This window comes from Dreissena polymorpha, chromosome 1, assembly GCF_020536995.1.
Source record: "Dreissena polymorpha isolate Duluth1 chromosome 1, UMN_Dpol_1.0, whole genome shotgun sequence".
NCBI classification, from domain to species: Eukaryota; Metazoa; Mollusca; class Bivalvia; order Myida; family Dreissenidae; genus Dreissena; species Dreissena polymorpha.
Window position 1 is genome coordinate 110,043,537 of NC_068355.1, and position 26,818 is coordinate 110,070,354.

At 36.9% G+C, this 26,818-nt stretch overlaps 1 protein-coding gene across 3 annotated transcripts in view; it reads left to right on the plus strand.

Moving 5' to 3' along the window:
• The window catches only part of LOC127843822 (trichoplein keratin filament-binding protein-like), a 43,535-nt gene extending 28,293 nt beyond the window's left edge, over positions 1 to 15,242 (plus strand). For all 3 annotated transcript variants that reach the window (XM_052373672.1, XM_052373682.1, XM_052373691.1), the window contains 8 exons: positions 601 to 713; positions 2,518 to 2,584; positions 5,154 to 5,264; positions 5,786 to 5,847; positions 6,405 to 6,486; positions 9,633 to 9,818; positions 10,181 to 10,324; positions 14,725 to 15,242. In XM_052373672.1, coding sequence (XP_052229632.1) covers positions 601 to 713; positions 2,518 to 2,584; positions 5,154 to 5,264; positions 5,786 to 5,847; positions 6,405 to 6,486; positions 9,633 to 9,818; positions 10,181 to 10,324; positions 14,725 to 14,751 — 792 coding nt within the window. In that variant the 3' untranslated portion in view covers positions 14,752 to 15,242. The remainder of the gene's footprint in view (positions 1 to 600; positions 714 to 2,517; positions 2,585 to 5,153; positions 5,265 to 5,785; positions 5,848 to 6,404; positions 6,487 to 9,632; positions 9,819 to 10,180; positions 10,325 to 14,724) is intronic.
• The last annotated feature ends 11,576 nt before the right edge of the window (positions 15,243 to 26,818 follow it).

Genomic DNA, 26,818 nt, shown 5'->3' on the forward strand with positions numbered 1-26,818 from the left:
AAGCATTGTAAATAAGTTCTTTAAACAGACATGATGACATATTTATGTACTTTTATTAAACTGTTACCGCAAAAAATTGTTATCGGCTATTGTCTTCACAACTTACTTGCCATCAGTAAATAAATGCGCACAATTTTCCTTTAACTTTTCATAAGTAACAGTTATTTACAACAAATTTTGCAGTAATTGTTTGCAGTAAATAGGTGTGATGATGATGCCGGACGCCGTCTTTACTTTCCTCGTAAACCAATTGGACAGTGAACATCAGTTTGTTAAATACGGCATGAAAACAGGAATTTAGAGAGTGATTTTGAAAATCAGAGGATCCATTTTTTAAATCGCCAAGTTCATGAAAATCTTATTTTGTAATGCCAACCAGGAATTGTAATCGCCAAATGCAATTTTGGCGATCGGTAAAGCTATCTTGTCCACCACTATATACTCCCACAAGTATATATGTCCCACTACTATATCACCAGTATCTCCCACTACCATAATTATATCTCCCACTACTATATATCTCCAACTACCACATATCTCCAACTACTTTATATATCCCACTTGTATATTTCTCCCACTATATATCTGGCTCTATTTCAGGCGGAGTTGTTGAGGAAGGAGGAGGAGGAGTTGGAGAGGCAGCAGTGGGAGCTGGAGGGCCTGGAGGAACAGAGGAAGCAAATGGAGCTGGCACGCAAGAAACAGGACTTTGGGTACACATCCATTTGGTTTTCCAATACTTCGTAAAATATTCGGTCAACCAATAAAAGATCAGAGTTCTTTATAGCAATAGCCATAATTTCAATGCTAGATGTGGTATGGTAACATAGATATTTTCAACACTAGATCTGGTATTGATATAACTGTATACAAAATGCTTGTTTTTATTTTTTGTATCACAATGTATTCCATGGGAAATTTCCTTTAGGATATCTGAGCATCAACGAGCGAGAGTGGCTTCGGCCAAGCTCAGGTTGGCTTGTAAATTTTCTTAGAAAATTCACATGCAATATATTGTCTAATAAAAATTAAAAACAATAATTTTGTTAAATCTATGTCACCGAACCTTATCTAGTGTTGAAAATTTGCCTATTGCTATTAGGAATGCTGATTTGTATGGGTTAACTTTCTTTTACAAAATATTTAAAGAATATTTGTTGTTTTTGAGTTTTTCTGTCTCTTTAAACATAAAGACCTACTTTGGCATGTTCTAGATTTAAAACAAACCTTCGAAGCTGGGGTTGCCAACCTACATGAACCATATTATTTTTGTTTCAAATCTGCCCAATCAGCTATAATAAAGCACACCTTTGAAGATATGGGGGTATATTGCTTTGCAACAGTTACTGTCCATGAATGGATGGTTGGTCTGTAGACCATTTCTTTCAGCCGTATTTATAGAAAACGCTTTGAACAACTATTATCCAAAATGATTTAATGGTATTTTTGTTGAAAGTGATTTTGGGGTCAAAAGGTCAAGGTGATAAGGGCTTTAAAGTCTGCAACATATCTAGCGAATGCTTTGACTTACAATCATCTAGAATATAGAGAATACTTGGTTGGTGCCGAGATGGAGAAAGTTTATCCGGTGAGGCTTAGAAAAAGAAAATAGGGCGAGCTTTAGCGAGCCCTATTTTCCTTTTTCGGGCCGACGTATCTAGTGTGTAGTAGGCCTCCTACATTCATGACGACCGAATAACTACCGATTGTGTCACGTAAAAATAGTTCCACATTAAACTGTTCCTTTTAATACTTTCCTATTGAAAATATGAGAAAAAAATAACAAACGAATCGAGAATGTGATTTTATTTTTATTAACATTAATGACAACTTTAATCCATTGCTTATAACAATAAATTTACAAAGATATACATATCCGTTTTCTGTTATTCCATCCCTTCGTCGAAATCCATTTCTGTTTTTCCATCTCTATTATCGAAATGTATTTTAAACCACACTATTTTTTGATAGCGTTTGTATCAAATGCTAACCATTCTGACCCAAAACCCGATTTACGAAATCGTAATCCTATCGTAGCGAATTATTTTATTCCTATTGAAGTTTACTCATGAATGACAAACACACAATCCGAAAAACGTTTATAATTCGTTTGATGCTTTAAAATATTTAAAAAAAATACTGTTTAGTGTTTAAACCACCACGTCAAAATTGTCCCTAAAATCCTGAGAGAAACTAGATAGAATGTTTTGTCTGAGAAATGACGTCACACTAGATACGTCATAAATTGCGTAATCAAGAAAATGAAAATAATCAAGCAATTAGGCATTAAGAAAATTTCAAATTTGTGAGGAAAGAAAGATGCCTATTAATTTTCTGGTCAAAGGTTAAGATGAAAAGGGTTTGTAACATGACATTTAGTTCCATATGAAGTCTTGAAAATGTTTTAAATGTGTGCAGTTAATAATCTGTTCCTAGCATTTTCATAAAATTCTTGCTGAGACTGTCTTTTTTAGTCTTACTGGAGGCTTTTACCTATTAGTTTTGGTTTCCTTCCAGGCGGGTTCTCCTTCGACAGCATATTGCCCAGATGAGAAGACATTCAAAACAAGTACAGGAGGAACTTGTAAGTTTATTGTATTTTTCTGTGTTTCTCTGTGCCAGTAGTAGATTTTACCTTAATAGCCATAGTGGGACAGTATTCATTCCTTATTATACCCCTACAAATGAAGTCTGTGGGGGTATACTGGAATCGGTTGGTTGGTCAGTCTGTCAGTTGGTCTGTCACATTGTACATGCATACTTTGTTATGTGAACTTGTCTATCAGTTTTCTATTTATAAACATGAACCCTAACAGACATTTTGTTTATACAATGTTAAGGCACATCACTTTACTTTGTGATATTTTTAAAGTTATGTTTCCATGAACTTAGGCAAATTATGTATACATTATTGTGCATTTGTATTTTTATTGTTAACATGTCTCTCTTTTTTGTATCAGCAAACTTCAGGTTTATGTTGTTCATACTATGCTGCATGATTTTGCTGATTAAGGTGCCTCTGAAAGTTTGGATACTAACATCACTGTACATGAATGTATACATTGTTTGTAGAACAGTTTTCTGTGTATCATAACGAAACTATTGTCAGATTTGTTGTGCTAAAAGTTGGACACCTGCTTGAAATGAGCCATTGTGGGGGTATTTGCAATTTTAAATTACAGTTCTAACTCTTTCCAGACCTGGTCATATTTAGCAAGGCTGTTTTTGGAGAAAACCCGAGCTATTGTCATAGCGAGCTCGTCCGCCGTAGGCGTCGTGCTAAAACCTTAACATTGGCTCTAAAATCAAAGTGCTTCCACCTACAACTTTGAAACTTCATATAAAGATGCACCTTGATGAGTTCTACGCGCCACACCCATTTTTGGGTCACTAGGTCAAAGGTCAAGGTCACTGTGACCTCTAATATCAAACTTTAACATAGGCTCTAAAATCAAAGTGCTTCCACCTACAACTTTGAAACTTCATATGTAGGTGCACCTTGATGAGTTCTACACACCACACCCATTTTTGGGTCACTAGGTCAAAGGTCATGGTCACTGTGACCTCTAATATAAAACTTTAACAAAAACCTTAACATTGCCTCTAAAATCAAAGTGCTTCCACCTACAACTTTGAAACTTCATATGTAGATGCACCTTGATGAGTTCTACACGCCACACCCATTTAGGGTCACTAGGTCAAAGGTCAAGGTCACTGTGACCTCTAAAAAATAAAAAAAATAAAATCTGACAAGCTTTCGCAGCCGAGTGTGGCACCCGTTATGCGGATCCCTTGTTTTAATTTTGAAATATTGTTTGTAGTTGTAAAACATTCTTATTTGCCATAGCTTTCTTTCTACAGTGGAAACCCTCTAAACCGGATCCTCTTTATACCGGAATCCTCTCTAAACCGGACAAATTGTCCGGTCCCATTTTTTTCCCTATAATACCATGCGTAAAATATCTCCTCGAGACCGGAATCCCCTCAATTCCGAATACCGGTCATTCTTTGGATCAAAATTGGGTCATTCCATATGTAATTGTACCCCTCTAAACCGCTCAGGGCCGGTTTATCGCACATCAGACCTAGTGTCGAAAAGTTGTGAATAGCGGTTAAAAGACGCGTGAAATTAATAAAGGTGGTCGAAAATTTGTAAACTGTAAAATTTGCAAACCAATTTAAAGATGCTTGTCCTGTGATGTATATATCGATCAATATCGGTGATAAAACTGATTATAATTACTGATAACAAACATAGAGTTCTTTAGTGTGTTTTGTTGTTGATGTAGGAAGCCGTGTTAAATTTTAATCATCTTAATGCTATTATATTTTGTGTAGTTTGTTACAAATTCTTATTTAGTGTCATATAAAATGGTGATTTGCAGAGTTCTTGAAGCAGTTGCATTTAGATATTCATTTAGATTTTCAAATTGGTAATTAAGATAACTAAGACTAAAAATGTCCGAACCTCCTTCTAAGTGAAGGCGCGTGGAATTGTCTCTAGTAGACAAAATCAAATTGATAAAAGAGTCAGAGATGTTCCCTAAACCTACCCTCAAGATGCTGTCAGAGGAATATAGGGTAGGAAAGTCGACGATCGGGAATATCGTGCGAAAAAAGTCTGCGTAAAAATCTCATTGGGAAAACTCTTCACCAAACAAAAGTTGGTTTAACAATGAAATTAAATTTAGAAACATCAACGAACTTGTATGGGACTTGTTCTGTATTGTAAGGGCTAAGTCAATGTGTAAAATTGTTTGTTTTTCAGGTTGCACTGTTTGTTTTATGTTGATATTGCTGAGACTGAATGATATTGCTTTCGAATCAATAGATTAAGTGACATGTGTTGTTCTTATGTGATGCAGTATCAATAAATGTTATATGTAAATAAAGTATTAAATTTTGCTGAAAGTGTTTTTTCCACATCAGCTATGTAATTGAGCTTCTGAAAGTAAAATAGACAATGTCCCCTCTAAACCGGTATCTTCTCTAAACCGGAATTTCCTCTTGGTCCCAAAGATGTCCGGTTTAGAGGGTTTCCACTGTATCAAGTATCCCTAAAATGATTAGATTTTCAAAAATCTTAATCAGTATGTCAATTTTTCAGCAATGCTAAAATTAAAACTTACTTGCCCATTTCTGATGTCTTGCAGGAGTTGGATCGCAAGATCTTGGAGGCGCTGGTGGAGAAGGAGGAGGAGTTGAAGCAGGTCCACACAGCTCGCAGGGAGAAAGCCAAGGCAGATGCCTCATGGATGAAGAAGGTACCATAGCTGCCATCATAAAAAATGGAGGAATTGTGGCTGACAATTTTGCCAGACAATGGAAATTTTCTCTATTTGTGTCATGTTCTTAAAGTTTACATAAAAAACAAAACAGCTCGGGTTAAAAATCTGTTTGTTCAAACCACAAAGATGGAATAAACTTGAACTTCTAATGAATTCTGTGTAAGACAGAGCAATCAGTCCTGAAATGTTATCTAATCCATGTGTTTTGCTGTCAATACTGTGTAACCAATTTTTGTATCTGACACTATTTTTTTGTGGATTATCGTAGGTCCATTAAATCAATAGTCCAACAAACATTCAAGATCAAAGGCCTATATCAAGCACTTGAAAAAAAAAATCAGAATTTATGATCTAACAAAAATGCCTGATTTCATGAATTAACAAAATGTAATGTCAACAAAAATACAAGAATCTACAGTAACTAGCATTTTAAGCTGGTACTATTGTAGATTTTTTACCTTTGCTCTGGTCTTCACATGAATTTTGCAACTTTTCAGGTTGTGGAAGAACAGATTAAAGTTGAGAAAGCCAGGGAAGCTGAATTAGATCTTCTATACCAGTAAGTAAGAAAGTCTGAGGCAACAGACAAAAGATCCTAGGTCAATGTCTGCATTGTTTTAGTAAAAATTATTTGTGACCAAAAATAAATGAATACGAAATTGAATTTTCTTTAAGTATAGGGGTAATATTTATTCTAACACTGTTTTTTTTCCCACCTAATGTCAGAAAAGCTTAATTTTTGCAATCTATACGGTATGTGATGAAACAATATCATGTCTTAATATGGTAGACTGCACAAAATATAAGTCTAAGCAATGCAAGGGGTATTAATTTTATCTGCTGGTAGGTCTGGAGGGAAGTATGGATATTAAGACTTTACCCCTCTAAATTTTGTTCAAATTGTTATTTATTTGCATTAAAGTTACATGTAAGTTTGAATGATCCAGTAGACAGATGATTGTATTTAATCTGGTGAAAAAATGCCAGTAAAAAAACTGGAGAATTTCTTTGTGCATACAAAGTTTAATGTTAGATACAGTTTAAAAATGAATGGGATATTAACATAATCTGAGGTTTTTGTAGTGAATGTTGTAATGCATGCGTCTGTTTCTTCAGAGATGAGGCTGCCAGAATGTGGCAGAAGAGGGAATCAGAGTGGGAGAAGGAGAGACGAGCCCGGGAACGACTCATGAAAGAGGTACCGGTAACACTAGCTGTAGATACTGGGGACACACTGTCTATGTTAAACACAGATCAAGTTGTAAAGCTAGTGAGCTGTTTGTGCCCAACAAACAGACTTGTCTGAATATTTTACACGGACTTGGTGGACTATTGATCTCATAATGTTCACACTTTTATGTCTTTATTAAAAAAAAAATAGATTCAAAGTATGAATTAACAACATTATGTCAATCTGCCTTTATCAAGGTTGATATTCAATCATTCTGTACTTATAATATGGGTATTATAACATTTATTCAAATGGGATGAATATAATTATATCATGTGCTAACCCTGTTTTCTGTGAGCATTTAATTTTGTTGATCATGTACATCATAAACATGTTAATACTAAGTAAGCACTTAGCAGTATATAAGTAAATATGGAATCAATGCTTAAGCTGGTCTTAGGGTAATAGATTCGTCTTCAGATTTTTAAGCAATACAACATAGGGTCAATTATATATACTGGTAGTGATAGTGATCCTCAAGGTGGTTGTACTAAAAAAAGTTTTACAATAATTAATGCTTGTTAAAATGATTAAGATTTTCTTCTGAATTTTTTTAATTTCACTTACAATATCTTTTCTAAAATTTTCACATTAGTATGATTTAAGTTACAATTTTTAACCAGGTTTTCCGAAGGAAAAAACTGGTTATTAGATTGGCGAATGCGGGCGGGCTGGCTGGCTGGCGGGCGGAACAAGCTTGTCCGGGCCATAACTATGTCGTTCATTGTCAGATTTTAAAATCATTTGGCACATTTGTTCACCATCATTGGACGGTGTGTCGCGCGAAATAATTACGTCGATATCTCCAAGGTCAAGGTCACACTTTGAGTTCAAAGGTAAAAAATGGCCATAAATGAGCTTGTCCTGGCCATAACTATGTCATTCATTGTGAGATTTTAAAATCATTTGGCACATTTGTTCACCATCATGGGACGGTGTGTCGCACGAAAGAATCACGTCAATATCTCCACGGTCGCCACGACTAAAAATAGATTTTTTTTTAAAAACAAACTTACAAAGGGGGTTAATTTTGTTTGTTCATTTCAAAAGTTCAGTTTGAGTTTTCTATCAGATTTTTTTTCACAATGAAAACCTGGTTTTGTGACAATTTTGTCCCTTGTCAAAAGATGGTTTATGAATATCAGCCCAGGGTAAATTTTTCATAAATATGTTAAAACAAAGAAAGAGTGGCAGTAAAAATTGTTGAAAACAGGTATTAACACAGATACAACACTGACATTTGGTTGAAAGCCAAGCCACAATTTCTCACACAAATAGCCTGGTTTAAGAAAATCTGGCTTAAGTCTTTATTGATTCATAATACTATTTTAAAATTGATGTAGTTGTCCAAAATATATATAGTATATATATTGTCAACAGTTTTGGGGGAAGATAGCCCATGGCTTTGGAAATAGGGATTATAAAATTGGTCCCAGAAATGAACACATTTGATGTGTCTGTGCTGGCAAACAGTTCACACAGTTTGCAGTAGCCTTTAAATGGCAGCACTATACATGTAGTACAACCATGTAAACCTGGCTGGCCTCATATTTTGGCAAAGAAAACTAACATCAAGCATCAGGCACCATTTAATTAGAAGGAGGCACTTTGCCTTCTTCGGAAAAGGACTACTGGTATCAACATATTAAACATCAGTCAGCAATTTGCTTTTGAGTTTCAAGTATGACAATGCAATACAGTCACTAGTTATTGAATGACTATCATTAACAATAGGAGGACTTGTAGACAATGTTTGCTTGTTTAGTGACACGTTGGTCAGGTTTTTGCATAGAAGTCTTTTTCCAGGCATATTTCGAATTGTGGGACATATTTGTTTTCCATTCAGCCAAATCACAAAACTCTTGAATTTCACTGCAAATATAATAACAACCAAACATCACTGAGAAAATCGGGAAGACGAATAATGCCGAATATCCAGTTTGAAGATAAGTCTTAAACCTGTATGAGACCAGATCAGACTACCCTTTTTTTAAAGCATAACAACAGATGTTATTAGGTTTTTTGCAGATTGGGATTTTTGTGCAAATTATGGGGAAAAATTTATACTTTTTATACCCAAATTAAACGAAGTTTAGGGGGGTATGTAGGATTGAGCTTGTCTGTCAGTCGGTCTGTCTGTTGGTCGGTCTGTGTCCGCTCTCTAATTCAAGCAGTTTTCATCTGATCTTCACTAAACTTGGTCAGAAGTTGTATCTACATGATGTCTAGGCCAAGTTCGAACATGGGCCTTGCCAGGTCAAAAACTAGGTCATGGGGTCACTTAGTGCTTTTCAAACATTAAGCATGTTGTCCACTCTCTTATTCAAGAAATTCTCATCAGAGCTTCACTAAACTTGGTCAGAAGTTGTATCTAGATGATGTCTAGGCCATGTTTGAACATGGTTTATGGCAGCTCAAAAACTAGGTCACGGGGTCACTTTGTGCATTTTAAACATTGAGCATGGTGTCCGCTTTCTAATTCAAGTAGTTTTCATCTGCTCTTCACCAAACTTGGTCAGAAGTTGTATCTAGATGATGTCTAGGTCAAGTTCGCATATATGTCATGCCGGGTCAAAAACTAGGTCACTGGGTCACTTAGTACCTTTTACACATTCAGCATGGTGTCTGCTCTCTAATTCAAGTAGTTTTCATCCGATCTTCACCACACTTGGTCATAAGTTGTATCTAGATGATGTGTAGGTCGAATTCGAACATGGGCAATGCAGGGTCAAAAACCAGGTCACGGGGTCACATAGTGCGTTTTAAACATTGAGCATGGTGTCCGCTGTTTATTGTGAAGACAACATGCAAAATATTCTGTGACAAAGCTCCAGTTGTTATTTGGAATTGAGCCGAATATCCCCTGTAAAATAGGGCAAAAAAAACACATGAACAATCTAACGCGTATGTTTTCAATAGCTTCTATTATCATTAACATGCTGTTTTGAACAATTTCTTGCAGTATGTAAAAAGTCAGCTTAAGCTGATCCAATTAAAACAGACTTTAACATTTTCTACTAATCTGGGCAAGATTTTCTACTCTGGTCTTATTGTACTAAGATATTGTTCAGTGACAAGACAGGTTTTATGATAAGAAATACAATTGAAATCAGGTGCTGGAAGGACGCAGTGAGCAAATTGAAGATCGTCGCGAGGAAATCAAAGCCCGGCAGGAAGAATCACTGAAACATCGCGAGCAGTTGGTACGGGAACTGGAGATAGCCAATCAACTCACTCGGAGGGACTTCCAGAAAAAAGAGGCAGATAAAGAGCAGCTCAAACTTGATCTAAAACAACAGGTGGATAACATTTGGTTTTTATACAATCATCATGCCTATTACAGCATAATTTTTCTGTTTGTCTTTGATTGCCTGCATTTGGTAGGCAAATATTGTCCTAACTTGCTAAGCAGTTTTTGTTGCTGTTTACAAAACATAAAAAAATACAATTAAAATTTATTTCAAGGTTTGTAATGTTTATATTGAGTGTACTGTTATGTTTACCTGAAAATAAAAATGTTCTTGAAAATGTTGTTTAATAAAAAAGTTTTAAGTTTGCATTTGTGCTTTTTATATTTTAATATATTTTAGAACAGCAGAATGCCATTTTTGCAAAAAAATATATTGTTTCCACACCCAATTTTATAAATGCAATATTCCAGTTAACAAGTCGTAAGGTGCAGGAAGAGGAGTCCAAACTGCGAGAACTTCGAGAGCTGGAACGAGAACGAGTTGAGGAGGAAGAGTATGAAGGCTTCTTGCGTCAGGAGACGGAGAGACTCAAGTTGAAGGGATTCACACCTCGGGTACGTAACAGACTCTGCCTGTCTGGTATAGCTTACACCTTAGGTAGGTAACAGACTCTGCCTGTCTGGTAAAGCCCACTCCTCAGGTAGGTAACAGAGTCTTTCTGTCTGGTATAGCTCACACCTCAGGTAGGTAACAGAGTCTGCCTGTCTGGTATAGCTCACTCCTCAGGTAGGTAACAGAGTCTGTCTGTCTGGTATAGCTCACACCTCAGGTAGATAACAGAGTCTGTCTGTCTGATATATCTCACACCTCAGGTAGGTAACATACTATGCCTGTCTGGTATGGCTCACTCCTCAGGTAGGTAACAGACTCTGCCTGTCTGGTATTGCTCACTCCTCAGGTACGTAACAGACTCAGCCTGTCTGGTATAGCCCACTCCTCAGATAGGTAACAGACTCTGCCTGTCTGGTATAGCTCACTCCTCAGGTAGGTAACAGACTGTCTGTCTGTCAGGTATAGCTCACACCTCAGGTAGGTAAAAGAGTCTGTCTGGTATAGCTCACACCCCAGGTAGGTAACAGACTCTGCCTGTTTGGTATAGCTCACTCCTCAGGTAGGTACCATAGTCTGTCTGTCTTGTATAGCTCACTCCTCATGTAGGTAACAGAGTCTGTCTGTCTGTTTGGTAAAGCTCACACCTCAGGTAGGTAACAGAGTCTGTCTGTCTGGTATAGCTCACTCCTCAGGTAGGTAACATAGTCTGTCTGTCTGGTATAGCTCACACCTCAGGTAGGTAACAGTGTCTGTCTGTCTGGTATGCTCACTCCTCAGGTAGGTAACAGAGTCTGTCTGTCTGGTATAGCTCACTCCTCGGGTAGGTAACATAGTCTGTCTGTCTGGTATAGCTCACTATTCAGGTAGGTAACAGACTCTGCCTGTCTGGTATAGCTCACACCTCAGGTAGGTAAAAGACTGTCTGTCTGTCTGGTATAGCTCACACCTCGGGTAGGTAGCAGAGTCTGTCAGTCTGGTATAGCTCACACCTCAGGTAGGTAACAGAGTCTGTCTGTCTGGTATAGCTCACATCTCAGGTAGGTAACAGAGTCTGTCTGTCTGTCTGTCTGGTATAGCTCACAACTCCTGTAGGTAACAGAGTCTGTCTGTCTGTCTGGTATAGCTTACTCCTCAGGTATGTAACAGAGTCTATCTGTCTGTCTGTCTGATATAGGTTACACCTCAGGTAGGTAACATACTCTGCCTGTCTGGTATAGCTCACACCTTGGGTATGTAACAGAGTCTGTCTGTCTATCTGGTAAAGCTCATACCTCAGGTAGGTAGCAGACTCTGCCTGTCTGGTATAGCTCACTTCTCGGGTAGTTAACAGAGTCTGTCTGTCTGGTATAGCTCACTCCTCAGGTAGGTAACAGCCTCTGCTTGTCTGGTATAGCTCACTTCCAGGTAGGTAACAGACTCTGCCTGTCTGGTATAGCTCACTCCTCTGGTAGGTAACAGACTCTGCCTGTCTGGTATAGCTCACACCTCAGGTAGGTAACAGACTCTGCCTGTCATGTATAGCTCACTCCTCAGGGAGGTAACAGATTATGTCTGTCTGGAATAGCTCACACCTCAGGTAGGTAACAGACTCTGCCTGTCTGGAATAGCTCACTCCTCAGGTAGGTAACAGACTCTGTCTGTCTGGTATAGCTCACTCCTCAGGTAGGTAACAGACTCTGCCTTTCTGGTATAGCTCACATCTCAGGTAGGTAACAGACTCTGCCTGTCATGTATAGCTCACTCCTCAGGTAGGTAACAGAGTCTGTCTGTCTGGTATAGCTCACTTCTCAGGTAGGTAACAGACTCTGTCTGTCTGGTATAGCTCACTACTCAGGTAGGTAACAGACCATGCCTGTCTGGTATAGCTCACACCTCAGGTAGGAAACAGACTCTGCCTGTCTGGTATAGCTCACACCTCAGGTAGGTAACAGAGTCTGTCTGTCTGGTATAGCTCACCAGTCAGGTAGGTTACAGACTCTGCCTGTCTAGTATAGCTCACTCCTCAGGTAGGTAACAGATTCTTGTCTGTCTGTCTGTCTGGTATAGCTCACACCTCAGGTAGGTAACAGGGTCTGTCTGTTGGGTATAGCCTGCTCCTCAGGTAGGTAACAAGGTCTGTCTGTCTGGTATAGCTCACTCCTCAGGTAGGTAACAGAGTCTGTCAGTCTAGTATAGCTCACTCCTCAGGTAGGTAACAGAGTCTGTCTGTCTGGTATAGCTCACACCTCAGGTAGGTAACAGACTCTGCCTGTCTGTTATAGCTCACTCCTCAGGTAGGTATCAGACTCTGCCTGTCTGTTATAGCTCACACTTCAGGTAGGTAAAAGACTGTCTGTCTGTCTGGTATAGCTCATACCTCGGGTAGATAGCAGAGTCTGTCTGTCTGGTATAGCTCACTCCTCAGGTAGGTTACAGAGTCTGTCGGTCTGATATAGGTCACTCCTTAGGTAGGGAACATACTCTGCCTGTCTGGTATAGCTCACACCTCGGGTACGTAACAGGGTCTGTCTGTCTGTCTGGTATAGCTTCTACCTCAGGTAGGTAACAGACTCTGCCTGTCTGGTATAGCTCACTCCTCAGGTAGGTAACAGACTACCTGTCTGGTATAGCTCACTCCTCAGGTAGGTAACAGACTCTGCCTGTCTGGTATAGCTCACTTCCAGGTAGGTAACAGACTCTGCCTGTCTGGTATAGCTCACTCCTCTGTTAGGTAACATACTCTGCCTGTCTGGTATAGCTCACTCCTCAGGTAGGTAACAGAGTCTTTCTGTCTGGTATAGCTCACACCTCAAGTACGTAACAGAGTCTGTCTATCTGGTATAGCTCATCCCTCAGGTAGGTAACATACTCTGCCTGTCTGGTATAGCTCACACCTCAGGTAGGTAACAGACTCTGCCTGTCTGGTATAGCTCACTCCTCAGGTAGGTTACAGACTCTGCCTGTCTGGTATAGCTCACTCCTCAGGTAGGTAACAGACTCTGCCTGTCTGGTATAGCTCACACCTTGAGTAGGTAACAGACTCTGTCTGTCTGGTATAGCTCACACCTCAGGTAGGTAACAGACTCTGCCTGTCTGGTATAGCTCACTCCTCAGGTAGGTTACAGAGTCTGTCTGGTATAGGTCACTCCTCAGGTAGGTTACAGACTCTGCCTGTCTGGTATAGCTCACTCCTCAGGTAGGTAACAGACTCTGCCTGTCTGGTATAGCTCACACCTTGAGTAGGTAACAGACTCTGTCTGTCTGGTATAGCTCACACCTCAGGTAGGTAACAGACTCTGCCTGTCTGGTCTAGCTTACACCTCAGGTAGGTAACATACTCTGCCTGTCTGGTATAGCTCACTCCTCTGGTAGGTAACAGAGTCTGCCTGTCTGGTATAGCTCACATCTCAGGTAAGTAACAGAGTCTGTCTGTCTGGTATAGCTCACACTTCAGGTAGGTAACAGACTCTGCCTGTCTGGTATAGCTTACATCTCAGGAAAGTAACTGAGTCTGTCCATCTGGTAAAGCTCACACTTCAGGTAGGTAACAGATTCTGCCTGTCTGGTATATCTCACTCCTCAGGTAGGTAACAGACTGTCTGTCTGGTATAGCTCACACCTCAGGTAGGTTACAGACTTTGTTTGTCTGGTATGGCTCGCACCTTGAGTAGCTAACAGACTCTGTCCGTCTGGTATAGCTCACTCCTCAGAATGGTAACAGACTCTGTCTGTCTGGTATAGCTCACACCACAGGTGGGTAACAGACTCTGTCTGTCTGGCGTATAGTTTATATGCCTATAGAAAGAAGTATAGTGGATATACTTGAATCACGATTGACATCTGTGGCATTGTGCGGCTGTCTGTCTATATACACTTTTCCAGTTACTACCCATACACTTTTTAATGAAAAGACATGCATACATGCATCTTTTGATATGAAGTTGTACATAATTATGCTGTTGTTATCATGCTTATTGAAATTGTTAAATTTTTGTCCCTTTTCAACTTATACTATGATTATTGCAAATAATGTCCAAAAAACTGCTCATAAATTTTCAACTTACCACCTTAAAACTAGTTTGCACTGTTATGTGTTTTTATGAAGTTGTGTATAGTTATGCTGTTGTTATCATGCTTATTGAAATTGTTAAATTTTTGTCCCTTTTCTATGAAGTTGTGTATGTGCAAATTTTTCCCCTTTTCTGGGTTAACTGCAACAAGCTCTGGTTTTGCCCTGCCAGAAATGCATAAATTATTACATCTGTGAAAGGGCTTTTAGTGTATGTTTCCGTCCTTGCAAAAATGAAAGGGAGTTTTCTGAAGACAATATTTTCTCATAAAGTGTTATGACTATCACGCAATAATTGTCATGAATTTAAGTTAGAATTAACTGTTGATTGAATCAGTGTCATTTATTTTACAGCATCATGGAAGACAAGCGTGGATGTAAGGTGAAACGTTTCTACTCAACTGAAAAATGGTTACACTCAACTTTACACATTTGGAAGCAACTGGACTACCGGTTTTCTGTGTTCAGCTCACATTAAAGATTTAACTTAGGATTTCTAAGCCATAACTGTAACTTGAACTTGTTTAAATGTTCAATCTTAACAGAGTGTAGAACAAATCAGTGAAGCCCCCTATTTGTCCAAGCCAATAACAGTTTCTACACAATATACTGCTTTATCCTGTTTTCATTTTTGTGCATGCACAGACTGGTCTGGAGCTGCCCTGTCTGCATATGGAATAAGGCCCATTTTTACATGATGCTGGTAATATCTTCTAGGTAAAATACAATTATGTTTTGTTTCATTTTATATTATTTTATTAATTTTAACCAAAATGACAATCTTATTGTATCATATGTCTTCTTGTCAGCTCTGGCAACGCGTTTTCTCTATTCTTGGAAACTAATTGATTGAATTAAATGTAAATAATGTTCTGGTATGGTTTGTCATCTTTGAGTTGTTTGTACACTGCATGAAATTTGTTCAGCAATTTTTTTTTCTTTACCATGTGATAAATATTGCCATACAAAAAGACTTTTCAGAAGATGTATGCATGTATTTATTGGTTTTGTTTAAATATTTATACTGTCGAGATTTTTATTTATGTAATGGGAGGTACACATTTAGATGCTTGATTTTTGTATATATATTAAAGCATGTCAGTAGACTATATTAAATGTGTCTAGTATTAAAGTGTTGATTTTTTTAGCTCACATGTGCACAACATGCTAATGGTGAGCTTTTGTGCGTCCCACATCGTCAACATTTTGCCTTGTTAACACTCCAGAGGCTACATTTTTTGGTTTTGTAGTGGTATGATCAACAACCAAAAAAAACATGTTAATGAACCTTGGTTAGACTAAATGACCTATTGATAGTTTAGCTGAGTTTGAAACTGGGTCCTATTTGGTCAAATTAAAGAAAAATCCTGTTAACGCTGGAGTATAAGTCAAATTTGAAACTTGGTTATAACATTTGTTCGTATAATGTCCCAGTTCGAAAATGGTTCCGGTTTTTCGAAAGAATCGTCAGACAGATTTCTTTAGATGGCTTTAATAAAAACTTGTGCATTATTTAGAACTTTACATTTTTAGTAAAATCGGCCGAGTTCGGAAACATTTGTGATTCGTTGAACAACTAGGCTGCTCGTTATCTGGCTATTAGGGCTGCAATGGATATCCGACATATTCGAGATTCAAGGATCCAAACGAGCGCGAATCTACCCGTGATTGATAAAATCGGTTTTGAATCCGGATCTGATTTGAGTTAAACCTTTCCTTTCCGGTAATCGTTTTTTTCGCGCCAATACATCTAGTTAAATTGTTTCTTTCTGTTTGAAAGACTTACTGGTATGTAGATTGTCACGATTATCACTACCTTTTCGACAAAAACATGGCACTACACAGTCTACCGGTACTTTCGTTTTTGATGATGCAAAATGGCGCAGATGAAAATTCACGATGCACCTAAACAATTAAGATCCTCGGTGTGGAAGCATTTCGTGTTTATCAGCATACTAGTTTAACAGAACTTGACAAAGCAAATGCAATTTGCAAAGTATGTAAGGTTCACCTTGTATATATGTTTACTTTCAGTATTTTGTGCAGTTTGAATTTTGATGTAAGAATTGGTTGTTCATTGAGAAATCCTGAAGATACAGGAACTTTGTATAATGTATTATTAGCTCTACTGGCCGAAGGCCTGAAGAGCTTATGTCATGGCGTGGTTTTTGTCGTCCGTGTGTGTGTGCGTGCGTGCGTTAGACTTTTTCTTGTTTACTCGATAAAGTCCAACAGTTTTCATCTGATTATTCTCAAACTTTTTCAGTGTCTTTATATTAATGAGGACTCGAACCCTTTTGAAAATGGGTTACATCAGAGTAAAAAGTCCAGAATTACCTTCCCTTGAATTTGAGAAAATTGTGAAATAAGGCTTGCATTGAAGTCCACAGTTTTCATCAAATCATTTCCCAACTTGCACAGTGTCTTTATCTGAATGATGAGTCAAACCCTGTTGAAAATGAGCAATATGGGAGTTATAAGTCCAGAATTATCTCCCCTTGAATTTTAGAAAAAAAGAAAATCTTTAACATTTTGCCATAACTTTTGCAATATTGAAGATAGCAACTTCATATTTGGCATTCATTTGTATCTCATAGAGCTGCACATTTTGAGTGATGAAAGGTCAAGGTCATCCTTCAAGGTCAAAGGTAAAAAAAATCAAAGCGGCGCAGAAGGGGACATAGTGTTTCCGACAAACACATTTCTTGTTTGTTTACAAATAAAGTTCTATCTTTTTGAAACTTCAACGGATGTTTTATATCATCAAGGGCCAGAACCCCATTGAGAGTGAAGAAAATTTGTCCAACTTATTGTTGAAAAGGAGCCATTTGAAGTTTAAAGTTTACGTTCTTCTTGTTTATGCAATAAATTTCCCATTTTGGGTCTGTTTATTTAATACTTACTCAGATTGGTTATACTTTCAAGGGCTTGAGCCCTATTGATTCCAGCCAGTAGAGAGATTCAAGTTCTCATGGGCCTCTTGTATTAAGTATTATGTTATGATAAGTACTAAGTGTTTTGAAATTCAAAAACTTGTTAATTTATTTAGATGTTTTGCGATACAGGAACTGTTCTAATGTTATCTTATTGTAATGTAGAGGTTTGTAATACAAATGTATAAAGTTAAATGACTTAATAACAACACAAGTGTGAGGTAATATATTTAATAGCATTCTATTGAAGCTTAACTCTACAACTACTAATAATGATATTACCCCAAGCAATTCATACAAGAGACTGAATGTGCGGGCTGTCTGCATCTATGTCATGAGTAACCCTTGGGTATGTTAATTAGCTATAGCCTGTATCTATGTATCTGGATCATGGAACAGAAACTATTTTTTTTCAGTATTTTTAGGTACTTTAAGACACATGTAACTTGACAAGACTTATGATTTGTGAAGCAACTTTAATCTAGTCATATTGCAAAGTTTTTGTTTATTTCAAAGGATTTTGAGGCTTCTTAAACTGTAACTTGATTACTGTTCTCTGTTTGGAGTATTACAGTTTATAATAATAATAATAAAAGTTAATTACTTTTTTTCATAAGAAATATATAAGTTCTGGTGTTTCAAAACACAATTTTGGTAATAGCGATATAAATTATCATTTATTTTGTGTATTTTTACTTTCAAATTAGGATTCGAACCGATATTGGATATTCGGGCCTTTGGATTGGAATTCGGATCCGATTGAAATTTAGGATTCGCTGCAGCACTAATGGTTATGGTGAAACCCTCTAAACGCTCTAGAACTAAACGTTAAGTCCAGTCTTCATTAAACTTGATAATATCATTTGTTCTAATTAAAAAATCGGCCAATTTTGAAAATGGTCCTGGTCTGTTTTTCCTTAAATGGCGTAAATAAAACCTTGTTAACGCTCTGCTTATCACATTAATTCATCCATCTGACTGAAACTTGGTCAGTGCAGTTTTCCCCATGAAATCTGATCTGAGTTTGAAAATGGGTCACTGGAGGTTGAAAATGGGTCACTGGAGGTTTACAACTAGGTCACAAAGTCTAATAAATAAAGCTTGCTAACACTCTAGAAACCGCATTTTTTCGAATTTTCCTGAAATTTTGCAAACGTTTTGTTATGTTGTATGATATCTCAGATGTATTAGTTTAAAGTCTCTATAACACTAAAAATCAACGAAAATTTCGTAAAGTATTTTGTAAAATAAAGTTAACACCTAAACAGTGTTCCTTATAGCAATAGCCACAATTTCAACGCTAGATGTGGTATGATTACATAGATTTGTGTAGATACAAAATGCTCGTTTTAATTTTGTTGTGACCACAATACATTCCATAGAACTTCCTGCGAATATATCTATTGATACGACACACAAACAATTAAATGGTACCATGTTAAAACCACAATAAAAACGAGCATTTTGTATCCACAAACATCTATTTTACCATACCATATCTGGCGTTGAAATTTCGACAATGGCCATAAGGAACAATGATTTTTAATTGTTTAGCTTTATTTTACGAAATATTGTACGAAATTTTCGTTGATTTCGAGTAGTAATGTTACTTTAAGTTTAACAATACCACAATATTTCGAATAGAAGATACCATATACCGGTAATGGCAAAATCGATAGTTGCAATAGTCCTAATCCAAGCTTTTGACCCTCTGTCGCGCTTTGATGTGTACATATGTACTCGTAAAAGCGCTAAGCATTTTATAAGGAGAAATTGAGAAACCTAGTGATGTTAGAATTTATAACTCGACAATCATCATGATAGTTGGGCATACGCCTTCATTGGAAGAGTCGCTTTTAACGCCAAAGTTCGATCAATTGTAAACGTTTAGCCCATTAAGCTCATACGGCAGTCAGAAAACAACAAGTGAAGGACATTGCACATTGACAACAATAACAAGCAGGACACACGATATACTTATGTTTAACGTTTTATTCAGCAATCATGATTAATCTATTACACATTAGTCCCACATACAGAACCCTTCTAAAATACGCGTAATCTGGCGGCTATTGTGCCCAAATGGCGGAGAAAGGGAATACACGATCTCATCATTGTTTCTAGACTCGTCCTGGAAATTTTGTACTAATCTACATATTAAAAGAAAAAAATCGATAATTTATACTACATGTTTCATAAATTCTCACAGCTGTTTTATAGCGTCTCGTAGTTGCGCCAAAATATCGTTATGTTAATGGCAGGACGAAGATATGTGATCTACTGAAAATGCTCAAAATGTTGTAGTGAACGTGTTTTAAAATATAAATTCTCGTAATGACTGGCATATAAGTAGCACATGGAATAGCATGTGATCAAAAGAGGATTAAATATACTAGTGCTGCTTATCTAGTAACATCATTGTTTTATTTATATCAAACAACTAATACTGACATGTATGGTATCCGACAAAAAGAATACAAGTCAATTTCAAACGACGATATATGTACAAGTACACAAATGTCTGTTTAAGAAAAGGGCTTGAGAACGGGGTTTTGAGCAATAGTGTATAAACGAGCTATTCTAGTTACCAGATTTTGATTTTTAAATCATTCTGCAGCCGCTACAATCATTGGTCAAAATATTTTAGTTTTCTTCACGTGAAACATACTACATTTCAATACTAACTACATCACTATGCCTTACCATGGATCACGCTGAATTCATTAAACTCTATCAGTTTATAACGTAGATTCTAACACAGTATACACTTCAAAATAATTTATACACTCGATTAATCTAATATATAGTTTTAATATAGCACTTTATACATTCAAAACTCATACTTTGACACAGTCGTAGAATCTTATATCAGCTCACTCAATGACTATCATCAATTTGCAGCAAACGCACTCTTTTTTTTACACACTCCAAAAATCATTCTTAACAGCCAATACCCATCATTTTACACAGTAGTAATTATACATCACTTTGCACATTCAAAACCAATAATTTGACAGGGTCATAATAGTAAACACCGTGAACGCCTACTAGCATTTGTTACGGAAACAGAAACAGTCTTTTACACAATTAAAGTCTATCATTCCACATGCCATTTGACAAATCCGTTATATACAAATTTTCACGGGCGAACTCTATCACGTTACGTAGTCGAAACAAAGTGATCAATGAGCGTCATGAATAGAAAAATATGTAAATAAATCTCTCCTAAATAGAAAAACAATAACCATATTTAACAATATATTAATTCATTATTGCAGTTAATAACAACTATACTAAATATACACGCAATACCGCATTTTCTATCAATATATTTTTTAGCTCAATTAATATACAGGATTATCAAACAAAGCAATCATATAAAATCTTCATCGTACCACTATTAAACAAGGGCATATCGAAGAAACAGGTTGAACATCACGCCTTTATTATATTGTAACCAAAGTATTTTTGCTATGAAATATATATCTCTCCGATTTTATTGAATTTCTACAAATTTCTCATCACATATGCGTTACATTCATAGTCATTCTCCCACAAGAAGGATAACACTATGTAAAGTAACCCTAAAACATACAATAAATACACTTCGAAGAATGAAAATCTCAACATAACCAATATATGAATATACATGTATGCTACTACGTAATTTTATTCATAATTAAGCGCTCAATACGATCATTTTCTCGTTTTTTTCTAATAACAAGAAAAATTAGTTCGACCGGTATGGGTGGAGACTGAATTCAGACTTCAGATGAAACAATTTAAAATGGTGTAATGAAAAGTCATGGTATTATATATTTGAATTCAATTTCGCAGCATAAAAGATAAACTAGCATTTCTTCTGTGCGTGAAATCATCCAAACAAATTGCGCATTAACTCAACGTTTGTCATTAGTAATACTATAACGAGTCATACAAAACGTTAATGCTGTCTTCCAGCTTATAAACTTAACAATAAGATTCTTCCAGGAAACGTTCAATTTATTTAACATGAAGGATGGTCGAATTCAACTATACGCATCATCTTATGTAGCACACTAGGCGTGCGACATTCTATTCAAATAAGACTAGTGACTAATATAAATTGTATATTTTGATTGAACACCGCCAACCGTAATGTCGATGACAATACCCATGGAATGCTGTAAATCAGCTTTGCAATTTGTTATTTTAAAAGGGCTAACGATTTTTTGCGATAACGTTACAAAAACAGACAAAAATATCAAATAAATTATCTAACAGAATGTAACTATACATATTAAATGACTGTGTTTTTTTTTCAAAATGCGCTGATCAAAATCTTAACATATAATCGACTTATCGAAAAAAGAACAACAATCAAATCGGTCAAAAATGAATTTTTCGTGGTGTAGACTCGTATAATAGAAACATAATTGGCTAACTTCAATTAGCCACAGTGTTCAATTGCGTTTTGACAATTTTAGTATAGTTGCATTTGCAAAGAATCTTAATGTCACCTTATAAAGAGTGTTTTAATTCAAAACAATATATAACTGTTGTACCAAAACGGCCAAAATCTATTGACGCTTTGTTATCACATATTTGTATCACGTCCATATTTATAAATACAGCCATAACGGCATACCAAAGATCCTCTTAATCCATTTATGCCTAGCGTTTAGAAAAAGGGCCTTGGCAAACAGCGTAGACCCAGATGAAACGCCGCACAATGCGGCGTCTCATCCGGGTCTGCGCTGTTTGCTTAGAGGAATTTCTGTAAGAAATATTCTAAAGATAGCAATAAAAAGGTTTAAATGGGTTAAATGGCATAGTACCGCAATGGTGGACGCCGTTGAAAGACACCTGAATCTCATAATATCAACACTGCTATCACATTGAATCCCTTAGTGGATATACTTATACTTGGCAGCAAGTCACCTCAGTGCTACATTTGCAGATTCATTCCGGGTATATTCAGCACGTCTGTTAAAGGGGCCTTTTCACAGATTTTGGCATTTTTTTAACTTATTCATTAAATGCTTTATATTGATACATGTAAACATTGGCTCATAAAAGCTCCAGTAAAAAATCAAGAAAAAAATAAAAAAAGGAAAAGATCATTGACGGGAGCAGGTTTCGAACCAGTGACCCCTGGAGTCCTGCCAGAGTCCTGAAGTAAAAACGCTTTAGCCTACTGAGCTATTCCGCCGAGTACACATTTTTGACGTATTTTATACCTTATATAAGCAATCTTCGTAGTTCCACAAAATTTAACGACAAAAACAGAACTCTCCAAATTATTCAATCGTTTCGCGTTGCAACGCTTTATAATTTTTAGGTTTTAAAATCGTCAAAAGATGCATATAATGGCTATATTAGAGCATGGTTAATGTTCAGTATTACTGTTTCCTCACAAATATCATAACTAAAACGAAAACTTACGAATCTGAAACAACTTTTTTCAATTTTGTCAATTTACCAAAGCGTGAAAAGATCCCTTTAAAGGAATCTTTTCACGCTTTGGTAAATTTACAAAATTGAAAAAAAGTTGTCTCAGATTCGTAATTTTTCGTTTTAGTTATGATATTTGTGAGGAAACAGTAATACTGAACATTAACCATGCTCTAATATAGCCATTATATGCATCTTTTGACGATTTTAAAACCTAAAAATTATAAAGCGTTGCAACGCGAAACGATTGAATAATTTGGAGAGTTCTGTTTTTGTCGTATAATTTTGTGAAACTACGAAGATTGCTTATATAAGGTATAAAATACGTCAAGAATGTGTAGTTGGCGGAATAGCTCAGTAGGCTAGAGCGTTTTTACTTCAGGACTCTGGCAGGACTCCAGGGGTCACTGATTCGAAACCTGCTCCGGGCAATGTTCTTTTCCTTTTTTTAATTTTTTTCTTGATTTTTTACTGGAGCTTTTACGATCCAATGTTTACATTTATCAATATAAAGCATTTAATGAATAAGTTAAAAAAATGCCAAAATCTGTGAAAAGGCCCCTTTAATGTTTCGTAAGATTGCGAAGAGATCGTGTAGTGTTATTGAGACATGGTTTTCTAGGCCCAAATAAATCACATATTACAGTAATTGAAGTTCTTTAAATTCTGTTCAAAGTGTGATCATAAGCTTGCTAATTCTAAAAAACGCTCTATTAACACATGTGTTGATCAGGCTCGATTGGTAATTGTCGGCTCGGGTACTACTTACATGTACCCCGGGTACTCTTTAGTATACTTACATGTACCCCGCGGACGGTGAATATACCCAAGAGTACCCGGTCGATATTAGACTGTACCCGAGTTGTATTCCCGCTCAAAATCCGATGTCGTAAAGCGCGGTACCGATTTTCTCCAACAAACTTCTCTTTGAAAAAAAAAACTGCATCAACATGCTTTTTGAGTAAGAGTTTCGATAATATAGAGGCCATTTTACAGAAAATTGACATACATGTGAATATAATTAATTTAAAAAAAATAGCCGACAACGACCGATGTAGCGTTGAATTTCATGGGTACGTTTTAGTATATTTACCGTACCCGGGGTACAGGTAAGTATACTTAAGAGTACCCGGGGTACATGTAAGTAGTATCCGAGCCGACAATGAACAATCGAGTATTAATCAAAAGCATGTGTTGGTTGAATATGATAACGGACCTTATAATGAAATTTCTACTTGAAGTTCTACCATATCTAGCATATTAAAAGATTGAATTTTGTCTCCCCTAATTGCTTTTTGTACTTTTTCATTCTTGCTTTTGAATCTGGGACCGGCTTCGTTGATTGCAACGTTTGCCATCAACATATCTAACGCATGAAGTTTAATAGTATTGCACTGTTTTAAAAGTTTAACAATATTTTCTTCGTATTTCTTTTCCTTCTCCTTGGTTTCTGCTGTATTCTTACTATGGGCATCAGACTCTATATCTTCGATTAAATCAGTCAGTGAGATCGGTACACACGTCTTGCGGGGTTTACATTCATCATTTTTGACCTCGTCGCACGTTTCGACAACATTATCGCGTTTTTGAATATAGACTTTCTTGGAGACAAAATTTCCATTTTTTATATTATCTTCTTTAGCAATGGCCTTTGATTGATTTTTCTTCTTCTTTTGATGATGATCATTGTTTGAGGACGATGTTTGAGAATCAGATGATAAAAGAAGTTGTCTCGAGAGCGAAGAGTAAGGCTTCTGATTGTCGATTGCCGCAGTACTTTCAGGAGATTGCTTTTTATTGTTTGTTTTTTCATTCGCTGATTGATCATCCTTAGCCCTGACTGTTTGCAGCTCAATGTAAGTTTTTTCACCACATTGACACACTGGTGTGTCACCATTATTCTCCTTTTGAGACTGGGACAACCACCCAAATATATGCCGCTTCCTATATTCGTCACCGGTTGAGATCATCGTACCGTTGGTTGAATCCATAAACTCCTGGTTATTAATGGATTCCGCATACGATGTTATTGGTCCTTTCATTGAATGTTCCAAATTTACAGACGGCTCCGTGTCTGTTGAAATCACAAGATTCGGCCCCATGTGACTAGTGGTGTTGGGCTCCTCGAAACACCTCTGCTCCTCTTCATACCTAAGCATGTTTCTTTTGCGGCGTTTAATTGGATCTTTAGGAGACAACGGAGATTTGAATTCCTGATCCGAGGACGAATTCGAGTTAGAATAGGAGCCACCTTCTAGCTCCATATCGCCTTGCCACATTCTCGCATTTGGATTTTTGCTATCGTATGGTCGCCATAGATTTTTGCGTTTTTTTGGTAACATTCTGCTGTAAGCGTTATAATGTTGGTAGTCGGGGGACGAGTGGCTACTGTCGTAACCCGGGGAAGACGGGGCCGAGCAGCTTGTAGATGGCGATGGTGTTTGGAGATTATACATATGACCGTTTTGATGATTTGCTAGGTTTAAGTTGTTATGAGCATTCCGATCGATCATTTCACCCTCGTAAGACCCTTCCTGATTGGCTCGCGAGTACATATCGTGATGATACTCTTCAGCGGGTTGGTAACAACCGGGATAATACTGATTGTATCCGATATCGGATGAGGATGATGTTATGTTTATCATCGGAGTTGAGATATACATGTGATTGCCGCATGGATCCATGTCTTGGCGGCGTGCTGAGAGATCGAGTGGTCTAATTGGGGTACCCTCAGAATAGGAAGAGGAACGAGGGATTCTGGACATCATTGCCTCTACGATGTATGAGCGAGATCGGATGAAAAGAATGTGTAATCTGAAAAAAACAACACTACATTTAAACATGTATTTATGGAAACGAGCAGTGTCGCTTTAAATATAAATAAGTAAAGTCAAGTTGTTCCAAACGTTTGCCATTGACAATAACCATAACATTTCTTTTTAACTTTTTCATCATCAATACGTTGTTAATCACAGTAAGTTTTTAAGAAGGCAAATAGAAAACGTTTGATGAAAACTTCTGATTGATGAAACTTTTCTGAGTTTAAATCAATACGGATAAACATTGTTGACGCGTTTGACATTTTGGAATTGGATGTATTAATCTTAAAATATATTGAAGCTTAAAACTGGTTAACCAGCTATTCCAGAAAACTCGAGTAGGTTAAATGACCGCCGTTGTATGACCGAAATACTTGTGATAACTGCGACAAAATTGCAAGTATTTTAATGACATGCATTTTATAATAAGCGATTGTGTGTAAGATCAAAATGTATCTATATAAAATAAAGGGTACACCGAAGAAAGATCTATGATGGATATGAATGTTTTGCACGTCTAACGGTATGTTTATTGGGTAATACCAGAAAATAAAACTAATGTAATGAAAGTATGAAGCATTGGCTTAATAAATGAATGAAATATTACATACTCGAATTCCTGGTTAACAAAACATGAATGTGACCGCTCGGAACGGAAAAATAATTTGTTCATAAAAGCGGATTTAATACATTACTGAAGAAATGAAGATCGAATTGTTTGTGTTGTACAAATAACTAATGTTCATCCCTTACTTTGAATGGTAACAGTATACATGCACTTGCGTAAGTCTACATTTCAGCACACAGTATAAAACAAGATTGCCTGAAAGGCCTAAAGTCGCTCACCTGAGATACAAAGGAACTGACCTTTTCTGTGCAGCCCAAGATATCATTAGAGTGCTAAAAAGGTCTTACTACAGCCATATAAGGATGATTTTCCCGCCTCTTTGCGGCCATGTTTTTCAACAGACCGGAACCATTTTCAAACTCATCCGAGATATCATGAGACAAAAAAGTTCTATCCAAAGTTTCATGAAGATTGGACAATAAATGTACATTTTTAAGCGTTAACAAGTTTTTAGTAAAGCCATATAAGGAAAAATTCCCCGCCCCCCTGATGTCCATGTTTTTCGACCAACCGGCACCATTTCCGAACTCGTCCAAGTTTCATGACAATCAGACAATACATATGGCCTTAAGAGTTTCTACACGGTTTTAAGATAACCATGTAAGCAAAAATTCTCTGCCCCCCTCCCCCTTTCG